The following is a 12,736-nucleotide window of genomic DNA, read 5'->3' as shown; positions in this document are numbered from 1 at the left end:
GTATGCCCCAGCCAGAGCTCATTCGCATACTTCCGAGACGGACGTTCTTCCAAATCCTGGATGTTGGAGCGGCTAGGAGAGTTCGAAGTCGACATGACCAGTCGTGCTCGTCAACTGCCTCTTGGTCTATCGTCGTCGTACCTTGCGCGCCGTGCTTAGGGTGGGCGACACCTCTCATGCATGGTTTATATCAGTACTTGCGTATGAGGTGCCCGGGTGAAGTCTGGAGGAGCTCGTGGGTCTACTTGCGCCCACACAAGAGGGCATTCGCATCAAGCCTGGGGATCGCTAGACTTGCTCTCCGTCACACTGCTACTGATGCATGTGCCTTCAACCTCCACTAACCACCAACAGGCCTTTCACTCCGATCCAACTAAACTCAGAGACTGGGCATGAGATGCACTGACCGACCAAAGCATGGGATGGTCTTTCGATCAGTCGGGGTACTCGGAACTCGCGACAAGACCAGTATGTTAGTCAACAGCTTGATGAAACCAACGCCCATCACCCCGTCCTTCTCGTCAGGTCCAGGGTGATGTGTGCGGGACGCCAAAAGCAACGACTGTCCCAGGAAACCCACCAGACTTAAAACGCCCCAGATATGCCTCCGCCGCCCGCTGGAAAAGGGTTGTTAGCCAAGACAACTCATCGCGACGGAACCGTCTCAGAAGGTAATTAAAAAAACAAAATAAAAACCCCCCGTGTGATGACGACGTACCTGGTCCCCAGGAACCCCCGAACCCGAACTCTCTGGCCTGCCTCATCTTCCTTGCCACTAGAAGTTCGCGCCACAAGTCAGCTGCTGCGAACACTGATATCAAGCCAGAGGCTGCAGAGCCATCCCAGAAGGACAGAGAAAAAAGGGCCTGGGACAATTTACCTCCATCCATCCCTTCATGCACCTTTGGGGCATTCGCCACGCCAAACTCCCATACATGGCAGCACCACAGGGCTACGAGCATGTCGAACTGGCCGCGCGGCAAGGCTGCCGTCACAATCAGGCTGTGCCGCCTGTCCGCCTTGTCGTCGTGCGTGACGGCCACCGCGTCCCCGCGCGCGTCCGTCCACTCGCGCCCGTCGGTGGCGAAGACGGCGGCGCCGTCCTTGCAGAAGCTGGGGATGCCGTACTTGCTGGTCTTGCCGGAGACGTCGACGGGCACGGCGGTCGAGCGCGCCGCCCTGCCCGGCCTGAACGAGCTGCCGCCCTTCTTGATCCCGAGGGCCGCCGGGCCCGGGAGCCGCCGGCTCGCGCGCTGGATGAAGTACCGCGGCGAGTCGGCCGGCAGCTTCTCCCAGCCGCCCGGGATCGAGCGCATGTGCCTCAGGTCGTAGATGTGGCGTTCGCGGCCCGTGCCGTCCCTGTTGGGCTCGACGCGCGACAGCTGCACCTCCGTGGTGATCTCCGAGAGGTCCGCGATGCCCAGGCTGAGGCGGTACAGCGGCGGCGAGTCCGGCGTCAGAGCGTGGATCGCCTGGCCCACGAGGACTAGCGTCGTCGGTTGCGAGACGTCCTGGCCGGGCGGCGTTGCCTCGTCGTAGGATGGGAGAGACGAGTCAGCCGACTCCTTGGTTTTCGACATGGTCTTTTTTTTGGATGACCTTCAGAAGCACTGATCAGAGTTGAACGGTGGGTTAACGGAAAGCGAGAGAGATGCTATAAGAATACGAGTGGCGAGGCAGGGTGTACATCGTAGTTTTGTAGCTAACTTCGCAACGTAGCACGCCGCCTACGTGCAGGCTGTGTCGACGTGGCTGCGCCCGGTGCTAGCTGCATGTATCGATCGCCAAGCTCCAAAAATTGGAGAATGTGGAACTGAAGGGTGATATCCGGTGATCGGAAATATGGGCGTCGCTTACACTGCCGCGCACCCTGTTGTGCTGGGAAAACGCGTCGATTCATGCTGGGTAATTTGACTATAGGGTGAAGGGGAAGGTTTTAAGCGTCCTGAACAACAAGAGACATGCTAGGCAACACTGATATACTAATCTCGATTACCTAGGTATACTGAAGGGCACTGTGAGTTACGTTCCTATATAAGCTGGTTGGACTAAAACTAAGAAGAGAGGCTTATAACATTCTGTATCTAGCTACAAAAGAAACTCCCTGAATAAAACATAGTAAAAATACAACATCTACTTTTGCTATGTGTAAGTAGAGATAGCGTGGGGAATCGTTCAACTAACGTTCAAATATGCCTTGTTTCGGGCTTACTGTACTGTAACTGCAGTTGAGCAGTGCGTCCGAACAGGCCAATTTATTTCAGTATGCTGCAAAATCTCTGCCATAGGATCTCACTGTGTACAACCTTACTATGACAGATACTAAGGAAGGCAAATCTCGGGGGGGCATAGGACAAAGAACTGTCCAAAGGGCCGTGTACTACTGAGGATAGATCGACGACTACGTTCTAGCAAATGCTTAGAAGACAACTGTTTTAGGCCGCCTTACCAAATGCGCTAATGCTCAAAACACTTAGCACCCATGGGCATGATGGTTATTTAGAGGAAGCTATATGGCATAGAGTGCTCACTCATGAAGAACGCGGGTTGCTTTGACAAGGAACACTCTTCGGTAAATCCAGCTGTGTAAATTGTATATCCTGTAACGACTGTTATATGAGGGAAAATCCTCGCCCGCGCCAGCGCGTCGATCCCCATGTGCGAACGTGTTCCTCCAGCGTATACTCCTTCTAAAGCTGCTCAACAAAGTTGTCTCAGAACATAAAGCCATTCTTCCAAGTCCTCCTGTTGATCCACGTCGGTTCCCGCCCCTCGAGCTCTTGTAGCCGCCCCCAATCCCCCTTTCCTACTCCCTCGTTCAGATTCTACCGTTCTTTGGCCCCGCTCTCTTCAAGAGAACTCAGTCGACAAAGAAATTCTCTTCGAAGAGCTCAACTCCTCGCTTGGAGAACTTGATTGCCCTCCACTGGCCGTCCACATTCTTCTCGACCTTGGTGATGGCCTCCCAGGGGATATGGTACTCGACCGCGAACTCCTGCTCGTTGGCGTAGGGGTACTTCTTGCCGGCCTTTTCGTACTCTGCCGCGACGTCCCAGATTTGTTCCTCAATTTCGTCAGAGTTGAGGTGATAGAGGTACTTGGAGTCGCCCTGCTTCTTGGCTTCGTTGATATCGACCGTGGTGGGGATGTATCGGTTCTTCATGGGATGCTTCAGCTGCTTTGTCACGTGCTCAAACAATGTACCCTCCGCATGATCGTGGTCAGCCCTGGACTTGAAGCCCCCGGCATCTTTGATTTGCTTAGGGCCACGACTATCGCCACGGTAGAGAGTCACAGCGCTCACTACCGACGCAAGAAGGCCGAAGAAGAGGATGAAGGAAGAGGTATGCATTGTGCTGGTTGCTTGCACCTTTGATGTTTGGGGTCGTTGTTGTATGTCTTGTCAGGGTAGGGGTCTATGTTGTGAGCGTGAATGTTGGCAGAGTGACCTCAATGTCTTGGTTGTCGCTTGTCGATGTCTGTGATGATTGAACCTAGAAGACAAGAAGAAAAACTTCATTTATACATTTCTTTCTCCTAAGTTATGGCACATTGTTGGCACCCGCTCCTAAGGCTCGTCAGATGTGGTTTGATTCTACAAGGAGAGTAGTTTGCAAAAGCCACGCGGGGACATATCTTGTCGGCGCCATGGCCTTTCTCGGGGACATAACAGAAGCAGGGCATGATCTCAACGCAACAGTCCCACCATCACGACTTTTGTCGCCGTGATACTTGGCTCTGTCTGCCTTGAGAGCCAGATTACAGTACTAATCTAGTGTTCCAACATGGCTTTCCATCAAACTTGCTCGGCTGGGGTTCTGTGCACTTGGGGGCGCCAAGATACCACAGCCCCAACCTGGCTTATGTCGCCGTGCTGCTTGGCCCTTGACACGTAGAGGCCAAACCACCATAGGTGGGTGCCCTCCAAGTTTCAATATGATGATTTTCGCCGGGGTTGGTCGTACCCACCTGGGGATGGCAGTGCAGTTCATCCTAGCCGCCTTCTGTTGAGATTCCCTGACACCAAAGAATGATATGCAGTTGGTCGCACGGCGAGTAAGGAACATCTGGTTTTGTTTGTTCGCCTCCAACTGCATTCACAGGGAGGGCTGTTTGTTTGCATTAAGCGCCCGCCAAAATGCGGCCTTCTTCCAACGGCCACACTGTTACGTCACGGTTGGGACTCGCCAAGCTTACTCACACTCATCAAAGGGGACAATAAGACACACCGCTCGACCCCTTTCTGCGGGCAGGGCCATTTCCAACACAAACAACACCCTACTTACCTACCTTACGACCAGTCTTCCATCGCCATCGTATAGAGACCTGCTCCTATAGCATTCAGAGGTACGTGCCAAATATCATGGGAAGGAGAAAGAAAACAAGAGGAGAAAGGAGAAATGAAGAAGACGAGCTCCCACCCCACCAGACGTTTCTCGGTGCTGACGCGCAAAGCAAGGCTTCCCCAATGGCGGCGACGAATCGAATTGACCCTATGCCGGAGCCGGCCACCGCCTCGTGGGGTCTGACCATCACCGACGCCGACTTTCAGAAGCTCAAGGCCGGCCTCCAGGTCTTTAGCATGGACGACAAATTGCGCGTTTGGTTCACGGAGGAGCCCGAGAGCGGCAACGTCACCGTCCACATCGTCCGGCACTGGATAGGCCGCGAGCTCTACTCAGTTGTTATCAAACCAGGTGACGGCTGCGCGACGATCGAGACCATCAACTGGTCGCAGGACCAAGGTGGCATCCGCATCACGGAGGGAATAGCCAAGATGCACGTGGTGATATTAACCAGATGCAATATGGGATGCGAGTTCGAGGGGCTTCCCGACTGTGACTCGGAGGACTTTTTTGACGAGCCTGCTCCCGGCTCTTACGACAAGCCCAACTTTCTCTCCAACGGTACCAACGGCACCAACGACACCAACGGCACCAACGGCACCGATGGCACTAACGGCATCAATGGCATCAATGGCATCAATGGCATCAATGGCACCAACGGCAACCACTGAGGACTCTTCGGTCTTCTGCACCAAGTATGCAGGCTAGGATAGATACAGTTACCAATGCAAAAACATGCCGTGCGACTCTTTCAAGTCATCATTCGTGAGGGTACCAACAGCAACTACCATGATACTATGTCTGATACCGAGGTTCCAAAGAGGCCTCAATGTGACGTTTCTTTGATGTCGTTGACGGAGTACCTGATGCGAATCTCTCTAGTGGTGAGCCAGCAGTCTTTGATCTACTAGACGTAACCTCTGGCAACATTTTCAAGCCCAGGGACCTGAACGAAAGCCAGTTGATCCGACAGATTGTCGGAACTGAGTCAGCCGAGAAGGTGGACCACTTGGAGTACTGATCTGTCTCCCGGCTTGGCCGGGTCAGGCTAGGAGGCCTTGTAGAACCCGAAGCCGGCCTTGGCGGCGCCCTTGAGGTTGGACGCCGTGAGTGGCTTCCATTTCTTGATGCCGTCCAGCAAGTTACCCGCCTTCTCGGCGATTTTGGCGTCGTTCTTGAGCGAGTTGACCAGGTTGGACACAATGCTCGACATGGGCGTGAAGGCCAGCACGGCGGTCAGGAATAAGCCTCGGAGCTTCTCATGTAACTAGAAACACTTGGTGACTTTTGAGAACTAGAAGGTGCTAGTTCAGCTATTTATTACAGGTGGCTAGATTTCGCGGAACGCCGCTTCCGGTCTGCTATGGCAAAAGTCTGGATTCTTTTGCGCCGGCAGTCGGCAGTTTGCTGTTCACTAAGACTTAAGCGCCACAACGTGGTTTTGACATAGAGAGATCTCTGATGTATCGATCGTTGGATAGTCCGAGTCAACAATAAATTGAGATGTGTCTCGCTCCTGACTCTTCCCTCTGGGCTGGAGACGCCCTTCCAACCGCCCCGGTGAAGCTTGGTTGGACGAGACGCGTCTGGAGTCTCACAACGATCTCATAACAACACACTCTCGCCCAGGACAAAGTTCCCCACAATCAAGCTGCAGGTCACCCCAATATGCCTGCGTAGGACATGGTCAACGACCAGCAAAACAGCAGCATGTAGCAGACGACGAGTGCTGCCTCGTGCACCTTCTCGACGCCTCTGATTCTAAAGACCGCCTCGGCAAACATGGTCACCGAGAGGATAACCAGTGCGCTTTCCGCCCTCGTTAGCGACCAGTGCCAAACGTGATACCAGCTGAACGGGGCGTCGGAAGAGAGCGCTTCCATTCTTGATGCTGAACGCAGGAACTCACCCTCGGCGACTCCGGGCGATGCGGCATACGAAGCCGTCAACGTCGAGACGGCAATGTCCATCGCTGACTGGTGTTTTTGCGGGGCGCGGCTCGTTGGAGCCTGAGTAGTCGCAGTCGCGGAGACAGTCCTGGATATCACCACCTTGATCCTTTGCGGTGTCCTTCTCGCTGGAGCTCGTGCTCGTTGAAGGCGTGTCGTCCATCGCTGACGCGTTGGCTTCTTCTTTGCGGAATCCCCGAGGAGGCGGCAGTGGGCAGTTGGGGACTGGTATTGTAGTTGTGATAGCAAAAATGCGAGTCTACGTCTGCAAAGTCCAGTGTTGACGTCAGGGTTGATAATCGTCGAGACGATAATTACCAAAGAAAAAGAGGGAGCGTTGGTTTTCAGGACCAAGACGTGCGGGATGGCCTTATCCATGATTATTATGACAGGAAGCTCTCGATTATGAGGTCTTGAGGAGCCACGAGCCGACTTCCGAGGTGGATAGCGATAAATGGGTCGACGATGACAACGCCTGCATCTGCTACCCATGTTGCAGACTTCCAACACGCCTTTTCCCGTTCATAGGACAAGTTCATTGTCAACTCTACGTTCTTACAATCATTCTGCCGAGACCTTGGTTGAGAGACTATCAGTAGCATTTCGAATCCAGTCATTGCGTGACAGACTCACTTGGCCTGATGCAAACCGAACTGGTTTGTTTGAAACCTTTATCTCGAGGAACCAACGTTGGGTACGCCAAGGCGGGATGACAATCCGAGCATCCGAGTATCCGTGTACGCCCCCCTCCTAAGGATCAAGGGAAAGACTTTGGTCATCAGAGGACTTCTTACTTGCATCTTTGCCCCTCGGATTCGCCAGCAGCTTGTTGGCGTAGGCAGACATGTCCAGCGTTCGCTCGGTGTAGTCGTTAAGGCTCCGATGCGATTGATGCAGGAAGTTGGACTCGTCACTGAGTATCAAAACCGGACCTCCATCCAGTTTTTGATCATCGTTCAGGCTTGTGGAGTTGTACCTTAGTAAGCGCCTTTGGACGGACTTATCACCCAGCCGATTGCCGCAACTATTCCCAGACTTCCCTATTCAGCACTTCTCAATATAAGAGTCCCATCCTTATGGTCCCGGTCTGCCACACCCACAAAAGGACAGCTCCGCTGATATCCACAGCCAGGGAACCCATCCAGGTAACACCACGATCTTATTGCCCCTAGGAGCAGCCCTTTAGGCCAATCAATGGTCACACAACCGGCCTACGATACCATACACCTCCAAACCCCCTTCAAAGCGAAACCACCTATGTGTATCTCCTCCCTATTCCACGGTGCGGCCGTCGGCATCCTCTAACCCATCGCTGCGGCGGCTTTCGTCGGCTTTGGGCGGAACCGCTACCGAACCTCCCACCACGTCGAAGCGGCGTTGAGACTCTTTTCAGCTGCTATCCCCACCCCCTTTGTTTTTGTTTCCAGTGCAAGTCGTTATGTAGCGACGCTTTTAAGAACCAGCAGGCAGGCACCAGGTCCATCTGACCCATCGCAATGTTACAACAAGGAGTCCAGCAGAGGGCTAGGTAATTAAAGCCTCGGCATTTGCCGTTGCTGAAACACAGCATTGCCTACAACTGCAGAAATCTCTCACATGCAGCTGCGGCAGCCCTGCTTCAGCCTGTTATTGCTCCAAACCTTGACATATCATGACTCACAGCAAGACAACCATGCAATTCTGTCCACCAGAAGGCAGATGACAAGAATGGTCTAACGATTTCAGCATACCGGCACCATGCCGGCATCATGATGACAAGCCTGCAACAATCTTTCGTTGCACGCCCTCCCAAGAGACTAAGCAGTGACCACAGCCGTAGGAATTTGATAGCTACTGTCTTCAGTGCACCAATAAGTCAACCTACGTATTGTTGGTATGAGGCAGCTTCTAACAACGCAAACATTTGATTAAGATAGCAGTATCAACTCTTGGTAGATAGCAGTCGAGTCGAGAAGGGGGCAGGACACATTAAAGTCTTTGGGCGGGGCTCCCGCCCCTGCGTAAGGTACAATCCCATTTGCAGGGAAGAGGAAACACCACGAACAGCTGAGGGTTGGAGTCTGTTGTGTCCTGTTGACCTGTCAAAATCGGGCAAAGTGACATAAAGATATCAGACACCAGGCCATCAGCTCAGCAGGAGAGGCCGAGGCTAAAGATGCCCCTGTGAGAAAGGAAAAGAACCGCGATTTCAGCTTGAGAGACCAGTGCCTCCAATGATTGGCTTTTGACTACTCGTGCTATCATCTTAGAAGCTCCTCATCCACTGGGGATTATCCTATCAAGATAGCTAATATCTAGATATCGGGTTTTTGTCATGGTTTGTTTCTTTTCGTCTAGGAAGTACCATTGGTAGCAACCGTTACGCCAAGAAATCTTCATAACACAGATTAAGAAGATTGTTTTCGCAATGCCGCTGAAACAAGGGTGAAGGACTGACAACCCTCCTCGGCGTCGGAGACGTGTAGACGCTTGACCTTTATGGGCCCCAACTAACAGGCTAAGTGATCGGCGAAAATCACCCTTTTTTTACGAACTTAGCCAGCAACTACTGTCTGCTGTAACACCCTGGGAGACGTGTAGACAAAGCTAGCTACCGATGACACCCTGCAAGAGGGCATGAGAAGCGATTAGAACCCCTGATTCTTCGAGTGCTACCTACTTCCCGAAACACACTAGTCTGACGGGCTACTCCCGAAATCAAGGAGCTTATGAGGTTATTCCAAGCCTCCACCCGCCCACTCCTTGAAAGGTGTTAGCTTAGATGGGCCACCAACCAATCACATGTGTAGAAACGTCCACGTCAAAGGTCATGCCCATCGCTTGCGCTCGCAATCAACAGAAAATTACCCACTTCCACGTTTTTCCTGCTTCGCCTCCGTGTCCCAGTCACGGGGTATCTTACTCGTGTCGGTCTCTTTACGGCACATCTTAGCAAACGGCCTTCCTCTTTTGACCTCCAGCCTGACTGCAAGCCAATAATTCGGCATCACTAGACCGAGAGGTGGATTGCCAACTAGGCCATCCATTGATTCTGGTGGACATGAGGGTCGCTGGTTCTGACTCGGACGACGGGAATAGGGCGTAGACACGAAAGGGGCGAGAATGACACGACAAAGCGAGCGTACGAAAAATCAAGAAGGGTACGCGAAGATTGGACAAAGGTGTATTCAGTCCTGGAGCGTCGTGGGCATATAAAGCCTTGGCTGTTCTGCTGAAGCTCAAGGCTATAGATCCTTTTGTCTCATCAGATCAACTGCGCTCATCATCATACTCCCAACTTGTCTTATACAGCTTTTTCTCTCACATCCGTTTCATCCACCTTCACCGGCCTACCATAAAACCACCTCGTCACCAAAAGCAGAAAAAGCCGCCAACCCAACGCGACCATGCAGATCTCCAACATCCTCGCCGCCACCCTCCTCGCCATGAGCGTCTCGGCCCAGAAGAGCGGTCCCAACGGCAAGCGTATCTGCGTCGGTGGCGCCATCTCGTGCGAGTACCAGAAGGGCCGCTGCGCCAACATCTGCGGCGACTCCCCCGCCAACGGCTCCGGCACACCAGCCTTCATCGACCCCGCCTGCTCGTGCCCCGAGGGCCAGGCCGACAACAAGTACACCGGCGCCGCCTGCATCGACGTCGTCCGCGCTCTCGCACGCCAAGGGTGCTGAGCGTGGTCTTCGTGGCGTTGTCAGTATGGCATAAGAGAGTCAGGACAGCTATGAAACTGGGAGAATATTGTGCGGAAAGGACATCCGGTGACTGATACCAGGGGTTCAATCGGAAAAGCAGACATGTCACATATACCATCAATTTCGGGGACACAACATTTGATAGATAAGTTTGTCACATTTTCGTATGTTTGGGTTGGTCATCCTCGAGAATACAACAAGAAGGCGTCCTCAGGTATCGACAAAACGGATAGCAGCACGGCTATCTCATTTCCCAAGTGACCATATCCGAGCCTCTGTCGTTCTCTACTTTAATCTTCTTGACATATTTCCAGTATCGCGACAGATCCTAGTCTCAACAGTTTCAAAAGATGTGTATTCAAGTGTCTCCCAGATATACTCTTTGGCGCTGCTGACATACAGCGTAAAGTCATAGTTGTCGCCTAGACCTCTTAAGTACTAACAAGAACTATGCGTGTCAAAAGTAGTAGCTAAGGCCATGCTCGTGACGCCACGATGGTGGCCACAACCCGGCAATTGTAGGGCGCCGCTCGGGCAATGTGAAAGTATAGCTGAGATTGATTTGGCCACCTGCAAGTGGAATTTCCTTGACTAGAGTTCTCTGCAACATCAAGAGAGAGTGGTCACTGTGAATAGTCATAAGATCTAGTTGGAAAGTAAAAGAAATTTGTGACGTGACACACAGAGAGCGACTTCCTGCATGTAACTAGTAATATACTCTCTTCAGTTGAAGTTTGGTTTAATACTTATTCTGCTTTGTCTAGATTTTGCCTTTTACAATGGCTACATTGCGCAGTGTCAACCACTACCGTTGGGGCAGTTTTGACAAAATCGTAACTTGTGCGCCCAAAACCTCAAATTTCACAACCCATATACCTCTTCTTCGTCGAAGAAGACCAGGACGGCCTCGCTGCCCCTGACCGCGACGGTTCCATCCTCACCGACCGTCCCGATATCAACCTCCCCCACCGGCTCGCCCTGCGGGAACGACTGTCCCGCCCACGAAGACAGCTTGCTATCACCCGTATTCACATACGGCGCCGTCATCCGCTTGAAGTACACGCTACTACCCCTCCCGGCGTGCATCAGGCTCGACAAGTCGAGATGGACAGTGTAGTCCGAGGTCGAGTTGGCATAATACGGCTTCATGTTCACGAGGGCGAGCTTCGACACGCGGTCGTCCACGTAGAAGGCATACGCGGCAAAGGACTCCGCGCTCACCCCGGACGGCGGCGCCAGGGCCCGGACGCGGGTGCCCGGGACGGCGAACGCCTCGGCCACGAACAGCTGCGCCAGGAACGAGGGCAGAGCCCGGGCGGGGCCGCGCTTGGCGCTGTCGCGCGGGTAGAGCATCGAGTAGGTGCTGTAGCCCGGCGTACCGTTCTCGCCGGGGGTGTTGAGCTGGTCGCGCGACTGGAGGGCGAGGGTGGCGCCCTGGTGCAGGTGGACGGCCGAGGCGTTGCGGGTGGCGTAGAGGAGCTGCGTGTCGACGACCCAGAGGGCCTGGGCGAAGGTGTCGGTGACGTTGGGCGCGCCGGAGCAGCTGACGGAGTTGTACTCGCCGATGTTCCAGCGCGCGCCGACGTCGAGGGCGGCGCGGGCGGACGGGTAGATCTCGTCGTCGCAGTAGCGGGCGAGCTCCGTGTGGTTGAGGATGTTAGGGATGGTGGCGAGGGCGGCGCGGGCCGGGTCGCACGTCGAGAAACCGTAGGAGTGGATCGAGTAGACTCCGACTTGGCGCTCCGAGTCGATGCCGGCTGGGATGAGGGCGACAGGACGGACCTCGAGGCCGGAGTCGTCTGTCGTCGCCGACGACGCCCACCAACGCTCGCTTGGGATGTCGGAGAGGCCGGTGGCGTTGACGGCGGCGTCGATCTCGCGGGTGTAGTCCTTCCACTGGCGGACGTACGCTTCCGTTGAGAATTCCCAGCGGCTCTGCTCGTAGTTGGTGGGCTCGTTGCCGAGCTCGTAGTACGCGACCTTGTCGCCCTGGTAGGTCACCGAGGCAACGGCCAGGTCCCTGGCGATGTCCAGGCTCTCGTTGCCAAAGTTAAGCGTCGAGATGAACTTTGTGTCTTTGGGGAAGTTGTCCCAGCTGCGGTAGTACTCCGGGCCGACGGTCGTGCGCCACACGCCGCCTTCGGGGCTGGTGGTGCGGACGGGGTCACCGCCGTTGGGGTCGAAGACCATGCTGTCCATTGTGATGCCGCCGGGCCGGATGACCGGGTGTCCCCCGTGCTCATGGATGCGGTTGAGCAGGCTGAAGGTGATATTATTGGGTGCGCTGGCGTTGCCGAAGAACTCGACCCAGAAGGCCGGCTCGAAGGAAAACGAGGCGAACGAGTTGGTGTGTGGTATGGAAGCTCCGAGAGCGCTCCGCGGAACACTCAAGCTGGATGAGTTTGAGCAGCTTCTGGTGGGGTATGCCCGACCAACTCCAGCAGCCAGGAGTGCTGCCGCGGTCCAGAGAAGTACCATGCTGATATTATGAATAATGGAAGGATAGCGTATGAGTCAACGGTCCCTAGCTATTCAGAGAGAAGCAACGAAGAGAAGAGTTTATAACATTGTTCCACAAGGGAGAGCGGACGTTTATACTCGGGCCCCCCTTGAACAGGAGGCTACAACATGGACGGCACGAATCCCCCCGAGACACGCCGGTGATGGCATCACCGTGCTGTTGATGCGGATAAGCTCAGGCCATCCTAAAGTATCCGGTTCCCGTATTGAACATCTGGTGGCTGTGATAGGC

The 12,736-nt window shown here is 54.1% G+C and overlaps 6 protein-coding genes across 6 annotated transcripts; 2 read left to right on the top strand and 4 right to left on the bottom strand.

The window, feature by feature from the left end:
- Window positions 1–585: 585 nt before the first annotated feature.
- CDEST_14420 (uncharacterized protein) lies at window positions 586–1,580 on the bottom strand (the record flags this gene model as incomplete). The annotated part of the gene is made up of 2 exons (XM_062930576.1): window positions 586–617; window positions 719–1,580. 2 exons carry the CDS (start codon window positions 1,578–1,580, stop codon window positions 586–588), a joined length of 894 nt encoding a protein of 297 aa, XP_062786627.1.
- A 1,235-nt stretch (window positions 1,581–2,815) lies between these two features.
- CDEST_14419 (Putative heat-labile enterotoxin, A chain) lies at window positions 2,816–3,468 on the bottom strand. The gene has a single exon (XM_062930575.1). The coding sequence runs from the start codon at window positions 3,350–3,352 to the stop codon at window positions 2,861–2,863; it is 492 nt and encodes a 163-aa protein (XP_062786626.1). The 5' UTR covers window positions 3,353–3,468; the 3' UTR covers window positions 2,816–2,860.
- Window positions 3,469–4,265: 797 nt separating this feature from the next.
- CDEST_14418 (uncharacterized protein) lies at window positions 4,266–5,088 on the top strand. Its single transcript, XM_062930574.1, has 2 exons — window positions 4,266–4,347; window positions 4,460–5,088. Exon 2 carries the CDS (start codon window positions 4,469–4,471, stop codon window positions 5,015–5,017), a length of 549 nt encoding a protein of 182 aa, XP_062786625.1. The 5' UTR covers window positions 4,266–4,347; window positions 4,460–4,468; the 3' UTR covers window positions 5,018–5,088.
- Window positions 5,089–6,004: 916 nt separating this feature from the next.
- Window positions 6,005–6,458, bottom strand: CDEST_14417 (uncharacterized protein; the record flags this gene model as incomplete). Its single annotated transcript, XM_062930573.1, has 2 exons — window positions 6,005–6,155; window positions 6,256–6,458. 2 exons carry the CDS (start codon window positions 6,456–6,458, stop codon window positions 6,005–6,007), a joined length of 354 nt encoding a protein of 117 aa, XP_062786624.1.
- Window positions 6,459–9,171: 2,713 nt separating this feature from the next.
- Window positions 9,172–10,288, top strand: CDEST_14416 (uncharacterized protein). The gene has a single exon (XM_062930572.1). It carries the CDS (start codon window positions 9,682–9,684, stop codon window positions 9,961–9,963), a length of 282 nt encoding a protein of 93 aa, XP_062786623.1. The 5' UTR covers window positions 9,172–9,681; the 3' UTR covers window positions 9,964–10,288.
- A 419-nt stretch (window positions 10,289–10,707) lies between these two features.
- CDEST_14415 (Putative glycoside hydrolase superfamily, beta-glucuronidase) lies at window positions 10,708–12,612 on the bottom strand. The gene has a single exon (XM_062930571.1). It carries the CDS (start codon window positions 12,460–12,462, stop codon window positions 10,846–10,848), a length of 1,617 nt encoding a protein of 538 aa, XP_062786622.1. The 5' UTR covers window positions 12,463–12,612; the 3' UTR covers window positions 10,708–10,845.
- Window positions 12,613–12,736: the final 124 nt, after the last annotated feature.

The sequence above is a fragment of the Colletotrichum destructivum genome, chromosome 10 (assembly GCF_034447905.1).
Source record: "Colletotrichum destructivum chromosome 10, complete sequence".
NCBI lineage: Eukaryota > Fungi > Ascomycota > Sordariomycetes > Glomerellales > Glomerellaceae > Colletotrichum > Colletotrichum destructivum.
The sequence above is the reverse complement of the archived record's forward strand: the minus strand, read 5'-3'. Positions and strand labels throughout refer to the sequence as shown.